At 58.2% G+C, this 6986-nt stretch overlaps 1 protein-coding gene across 1 annotated transcript in view; it reads right to left on the bottom strand.

Moving 5' to 3' along the window:
- Positions 1-6986, bottom strand: part of IGSF9 (immunoglobulin superfamily, member 9) — a 29188-nt gene that overhangs the window by 5078 nt on the left and 17124 nt on the right. Inside the window, exons 5-13 of the mRNA XM_014547596.1 lie at positions 5541-5695; positions 5222-5339; positions 3703-3844; positions 3456-3601; positions 3222-3364; positions 1561-1701; positions 740-856; positions 385-535; positions 60-183 (exon numbers count right to left, since the gene is read on the bottom strand). Of these exons, the coding sequence (XP_014403082.1) occupies positions 60-183; positions 385-535; positions 740-856; positions 1561-1701; positions 3222-3364; positions 3456-3601; positions 3703-3844; positions 5222-5339; positions 5541-5695 (1237 nt within the window). The remainder of the gene's footprint in view (positions 1-59; positions 184-384; positions 536-739; positions 857-1560; positions 1702-3221; positions 3365-3455; positions 3602-3702; positions 3845-5221; positions 5340-5540; positions 5696-6986) is intronic.

Genomic DNA, 6986 nt, shown 5'->3' with positions numbered 1-6986 from the left:
GACAGAGGGCCAGAGAAAACCAGGGTGGGGAAGAGAGGAGTGGCCTGCAGGGCACTCACAATGGGGTGTACCAGACGCTGAATCTCTGCAGATAGCCACCATCGAAGCCAGGCTCCCAGGAGACATTGGCACCCTTGGGCAAGGGCACCACGGACACATTGGTGACAACGTGGGGGCTGGTGCCTGGGTAGAAGGAGTGGGGGGAAGGATTATGGTCGGGGCCCTGAAGGAATGTGAAGAACTAAGAGGAACCCAGAGCCTCTGCCCTCCACCCATCACCCAGGGGTTCCCCACCCACCATCCTATCTGAGCCTTCAAGACCGATTCCCTGTCTCCTGCCCCACACGGTTTCTGGCAGCCCCAGCCGGCTATGCGGCCACTGACCCAGCACATAGACGTTCGTGGAGGTGGCCACGCGGGCGACGGCATTGCTGGCGGTGCACTCCCAGCGCCCATGGGCCTCCTTGGTCAACGGTCGCAGGATGAGGCTACTGTTGCTGTCCACCTGGGCCTGGTCCTGCAGCCCCCGGCCCACCTACAGAACCACCGGTCAGCCCTGAGGACACACGCAGCCACCCCTCATCACGGGCGCCCCCATCCCTGCAGGCGGCTCCAGCTTCCTTCCCGCCCTGCGTCTGAGAGCCCTTCCCTTCCCAGGTCCTCCTTCCCACACGATGGCCAGGGGCAGGGAGAGAGGGATGCGCGGGCAGAGGATAGGCACGCAGCTCCGGAGCCTTACCTTGGCCCAAGAGACGGTAGGAGGAGGGTCTCCTCTCGCAGAGCAGGGGATGAGTAGGTCCCGCCCTACTTCTTGGAAATATTCTTCTTTGGGCCGTTCTAGAAAAGCTGGGGGGGCCTGCAAGCCAGAGCTGGCATTGGGAAGGGCCTCTCTCACACTGTGTCCCCGTTCTGGGGCTCCACCGCACCTCAGGCTCATCTCTCACTCTCTCTCTAACTGTGTCTCTGTTCTCCTGGTGGGACAGGGAAGACTGGGGCGCTGGGCGGCCTCTCTGAGGTATACAGGTCAAGGTCAGTGGGGGGGGGGGCGGTGGAACGAGTATCTGACTGTGGATGTGCTGTGTGACTGATGGCCCATCTCCCTAGCACAGTGATGGCGAACCTATGACACGCGTGTCAGAGGTGACACGCGAACTCATTTTTTTGGTTGATTTTTCTTTGTTAAATGGCATTTAAATATATAAAATAAATATCAAAAATATAAGTCTTTGTTTTACTATGGTTGCAAAGATCAAAACATTTCTATATGTGACACAGCACCAGAGTTAAGTTAGGGTTTTTCAAAATGCTGACACGCCGAGCTCAAAAGGTTCGCCATCACTGGCCTAGCACCACCTCTGCAAAAAGACTCTGGGATGGCATCTGACCGCTGCTGCTGTGGCCACACAAGAAACAGAGACTTGGAAGCCCACCCCCCAAGACACACACACACACACAACACACACACACACACACACACACACACCTCTACCAGCCAGGTGTCCACACAGGGGGCATCTTCAGCCACCTGCCCCACCGCTGCTGGCTAACCCTGGGCCTCACCTTGAGCAGCACTCGGGTCACCGGGGAGGGCCCTGCCGTGCCAAGGCTATTGTAAGGGGTGCAGGCGTATTCTCCCAGAGCATCCTCATTCCCCAGGGCAATGACCAGCGAGCCTTCTGGGCCCTGGGACCAGCCGGGGAACTGGAGGGAAGAGGAGATGACAATGAGGAAAACGAAGTCAGCAGAAGCAAAACCGAGATGGAGAGAGGCCATGCCAGGGAGGAGGAAGCCCACGGCTATGCAGAGGCCACACCAGCTCAACCTCCAGGCCCGACCTCTCCGCACCCCAGTCCTCTCTCTCCCTTTCCCAGAGTGGGGCCACCCCCACGGGCAGTGAAGGCCAGCACTGCACAACTCCAGGGAATACAGTGTGGATGGCGCCCCCTGCAGGTGAACTGTGTGGGCGCTCCCAGCTGCTGGGACCTCATCTATTTGTCTTCCCAGCACTCCATGACTAAATTCAGCATCTTCCATCCCAAATCAGATCCTTTTCCGGGCTTCCCTATTTCTGTGAAAGGCCCCACTGTCCTTGCTAACCTCTAACTCCTCATTCTCCCTCACTCCCCCGTCTACATACCCACCAGGTCTGTCCTCCTGGGACGGCCTCTTGTCTAGACGTGAGGCCCATCCATCTTCATGTCCTCCTCTCTAACTCAAGCGACACAACTCCCACCTGGACCACTTCAACAGCCCCTGAACCCCTCTCCCTGCCCACTCTCTCCCCCTCCATTCTATCCAACAAATGCAACTCCTGCTACCACACCATCGCTCAAGCAACTTCACTGCCTACAACTGCCTTTAGACTTTTTTTCCCCCCAACATTCAACAAAAACGTATTGAGTATTATTACGGCTATAACCCTGGGGACACTAGGATTAAAAGATGCAATACTAGCCCACAAGGAATTTATAGTCTTTGCAGACAAACAAAAGATCCCAATCTCCTTGGGATGAGGTCATATTACGTTGCATCCAGAGTTCTTCCTTTTGGCACCAGCCTGCCTTCCCAGCCTCCTGAGCACACGCACAGCCACACAGGCTCCCCCCACGCTGGGTGGCTCATTGTGTCAGAGATGCACTCTGGTGGTTTTTGCCTTTGGGCCCTGGTTTCTGCATGGCATGTCTGTCCACCCTTCAAGGCCCACCACAAAAGTCCCAGCTGGTAGCTGATCTATCCTCGACCAGTGCCTAACAGGAAGGTACTTCCTCCATCCCTGGCCTTCCAGCACAGTGTCCCTGTGGCTGTCCCTCCGGCTTCTAGGCTGTGCCCTCCTTAAGCACGGACGTCTCTCTGCTCAGCTCCCCACGCAGCACCCTGCACAGTACCCAGCAGCACGTGTATGTTCTAGTCCAGGGGTCCTCAAACTTTTTAAACAGGGGGCCAGTTCACTGTCCCTCAGACCGTTGGAGGGCCGGACTATAGTTTAAAAAAAAACTATGAACAAATTCCTATGCACACTGCACATATCTTATTTTGAAGTAAAAAAACAAAACGGGAACAAATACAATATTTGTATTTGCATGTGGCCCGTGGGCCGTAGTTTGAGGACCCCTGTTCTAGTCAGTGAATTAAATTAGACTGAACTAACTCTGCCCCAGCTGTCCTGACTGGAAAAACAAGCTGAGGCCTCCCTCCCCTGCCCCAAGCCTGTAAGCCTGTACCTTGTCCAGCTGCAGGGCCTGCCCATCCTTGGTCCAGCTGACGAAGAGCAGCGGGGGATTGGCACGAACTGGGCACCGGATCACCCCTCGCATGCCGATGGGCAGGGGTGTCTCAGGAGGCATCGCTGTCACCTGGGCTGGGTCTGGGGGGAAACAGTGGCAAATGATGCAGGAGGCGCTGGACCTGGCCCAGGGGAGGGGGCAGGCTGTGAGGGGAGCAGGGGTCAGGCTTACAGAGCACAGTGAGGTAGGCTGAGGCTGAAGGCGGGTGCGGGAGGCCGTTGCTGGGCACACAGGTGTAGCGGCCCGCATCATCAGGCTGGGCAGCCTGCAGCCACAGGCTCCCATCCACCAGGATCCGCACTCGCGACTGCAGGCGGCTGCAATGGGGCATGTGTGGGGAGGAGTCTAGGCCTGGCTCAGCCAAGAGGCTCCCCAAAACCTGCCCCCCCCGTCCCCGCCCCATCCCTCAGAGCCCCACCTAATGTGGAAGACGTTGACGCTGTCCTGGAACCAGCTGTAGGTGAGGTTGGCAGGGTACGCCTCGGCCCGGCAGGCCAAGGAGATATCCTGGGAGGCATTGACCGTGCTGTTCTTGGGGGGTGCCACGATGACCGGGGGTCCTGTGGGGAGCACAGGGGAGGGAGGGGCCTCAGCCCACAGTCTTCCCAGACACCTGAGTTCACTTTTACTGCTCTTCCTGGAGCTGCCCTCTAGAACACTCCTTCACCCAGCAACTCCTGCCTGAAACCGTGTGTGTGTGTGTGTTGGGGAGGGGTACCAGGTTTAACTCTCCACTCATTCACCCTCTAGCCCCCTCATCTGCCACACCTTAAATCATCTCTGTCTCCTCCCCTAATCCAGGTACCAAGTACCTTACCCCCAGGTGCCACAGGGATCCTGGGCCCAGGCTCCTCACCTCTCCCCCTCTGATGGCCATCCATGCACCGAAAGGCCATTTATTTATTCTTTGGCCACAGAACACATCTACTCCAGACCCCAGAGCAGCTGCTGTCTCCTACCGTGTGCAGCTCACACGTCCTGACTCCACCCTCCCGATCCCAGCCCTCCCGCCTGGCCAGCCCTTTTCACACATCAGTGCCTATGGGCGGCTGTTAGCCTTGTGCCAGGTCACTCCTGTCCCAGGCCTTTGCTTTCTGAACCCCCATCCCGGGTGCGCTTCCTGAGAGCCCGGCCAAGCACAGAGCACCGCCCCAGCAGCTGCCGCTGCTCTGCTCGCTCCCCTCTCCGCTCCCAGGGGCTCTGCCAAGCACTGCTCATTGCCTTTCACCCTCAGAAGAGCCTGTGTTGTGGGAACAGGTGAAGAAACGAAGGCTCGGAGGCAGAGAGGCTGTGAGCGGCTTCCCAAGGTCAGCAGGGAAGGTGAGGTTCACAGTCAGGCTTCCCAACACCAAAGACTTCACCCTCAGCCATTCCCGACACGGCCTTTCAGGGGCTCGATGGAGGCAGAGTCCAGGCCTTCTGTTGCTCAGCTTTCATTCTAAAGGGAAGGTCTTGGCCAGGAATTACTAGGTGCTGATCACTAACTAAATTCTTGTCACCGCCCTAGAATTTGTGGTGGTAGATACAAACCTCTTTATATAGATGGGGAAACAGGGGGCCACGGGGGCCACAGACTCCCCAAGGACGGCACCTAGCACAAGCAGCTGCGTGGCGTGGGTGGTGCTGCCCTCGGAATTGGAGGCCTGGCAGGTGTAGATCCCAGGCTCATGAACGAACACCAGCACCCATGCTTTCGCCTCTACACTGCAGCACTTTGCACTAAATGTCTATTTGTCTGCTTACTGATCCTTTTAAAACGTAAGATGCCGATTTTAGAAGAACAGCCTGTGTTGGGAGCTGCCTCGCTCTCCACGTGCCCCTGTCCTCAGGCATAAGTCTCCTCCAAATTCCAGCTGTGCACACACCCCCCGCACCCCCCGCCACAATCAGGCCTCCCCATCGGTGTCCCAGCTCCCGGCCCTCCCCAAGGACGGCACCTAGCACAAGCAGCTGCGTGGCGTGGGTGGTGCTGCCCTCGGAATTGGAGGCCTGGCAGGTGTAGATCCCAGCGCTGCCTCGCTCCACCCGCCGGATCCACAGCGTCCCGTTCTGCACCTAGGGTAGGAGTGGAGGGGGAAGGCCCCCTCCAGCAGGCCTCAGACCCTGCATTTCCCAGGTTGGCCAGCAGAGGGAGGCAGCACCCCAGGCTCAGGAAACCAAAGGCCAGCCCTTCCTCTGGCCTTGGCCAGCTCTGTCCTACAGCCCCGCCCCCCACACCTCCACCTGCCCCTCACACCAGCCAGCAACAGGATTCACCTGCATCGGGCCCTGGCTCTGGCTGAGGTCCTGTCCTCGGAGCTTCCAAGTCACATGAGGCTGGGGGCTGCCATGGGCCACACAACGCAAGGTCAAGGGCTCCAGTTCCTTAACTTCCAGCACCTGAGGAGGTGTCTCCAGGAATTGAGGGGGTGCTGCAGAGAGAGAGGCATCAGGGGCTGCCAGAGGAACTACCGGCCTGCAGGCAGGGAGACAGATCAAGGCTGCAGCCTCAGCCCACCCAGCTTCACAGGCACCCCCAGCCAGGGCCACCCTGTCTGCTGCTCTCGGGGCTGAATGAGGATTGCACCAGCCCAGCCCGAAACTGGTTTGCAGAGTTGGCAATGGGGTCTGAGCACAGGCAGGGTGCTCAGAGCCAGGTGCCCCCTAGAAGAGCACTGTTCTGGGCATCAGGAGGCCAGGGTTCTAGACTCCACTCTGCCCCTAATCAGTGGCATGACCCAGTCTCCCTGTGCCCCTGTCTACTCATCTATAAAATGGGAATAATTATGACCTCCTTCCTTCTCAGGGTTGAGAAAGAATTCATGTGGTATTGGGTTAAAAGCTATTTTTGAAAAATATGCTGTATATATGTGATCTGTGTTTCACTCAGGGCCCAAGAGCCCCCACCCCTTACCCATTACTCTCTCCTGGCCAGGGAGGCAGGAGCAGGGAAGAGAGGGGAAGAGAAAGTTCCTAACAGAGAGCCTCCTAGCCTCTAGACTGGATTTCAAAGACCGGAAAGTGCAGGAGTGGGCGTGGGAGGGACAGAATACAAACAATGAGAGCAAATAAGGGTGTCACCAAGGGTGGGGGCCGAGAATCTGCCATACTCCTCCCCCCACACACCCTCCCCCCTCACCAGCCAGGGGCCCCATCACCCTGCTCCCAGCTTCATACAATTGACTGTGAGGTGCACCCAGGAGCCGTTAGCAGAATCGTCTTCGGGGCTGTGCCTGTCCAGGAAGAGCACGCGGCATTCGTACCAGCCCTGGTCTTCCACCCGGAGCCCCTCGATCTGGAGAGATGCCCCCTTCTGCAGGCGGACTCGCCCTAGAGGAGGAGCCCTGAATCAGGGTGCTGCAGGGACCCAAGGGAGCCCCAAACCCTAGTCACACTGGTCATTCTCAGAGGTCAACACTGGGCCCAGTCTCTCCCCGTTACCCTGATGGAGTGGGGTCTGGAGAGGCGCAGAGGGTCCCTGAGGGCAGGTCCCTCGTCAGCCCCTCTCATTGCTCCTGCATCAGCAATGGGGACCAGTCTAGACAAAGGGGACCCAGAACTAAAGAGGCGGACAGCTTCCAGGACAGTTGGGGGAGCAGGTTGAAGAGCCAGCACTGAGTATCCTTGGATTCTTCCAGGATCTGCCCCTCCCATGAGTCCTCCTCCTGCCACAGGACTCTGTCCCCGGAAGCTCAGCAGTGCCTGGGGCCTAAGCAGAGACCC

This window comes from Myotis brandtii, unplaced genomic scaffold (assembly GCF_000412655.1).
Source record: "Myotis brandtii unplaced genomic scaffold, ASM41265v1 scaffold1120, whole genome shotgun sequence".
Classification (NCBI taxonomy): Eukaryota; Metazoa; Chordata; class Mammalia; order Chiroptera; family Vespertilionidae; genus Myotis; species Myotis brandtii.
The sequence above is the reverse complement of the archived record's forward strand: the minus strand, read 5'-3'. Positions and strand labels throughout refer to the sequence as shown.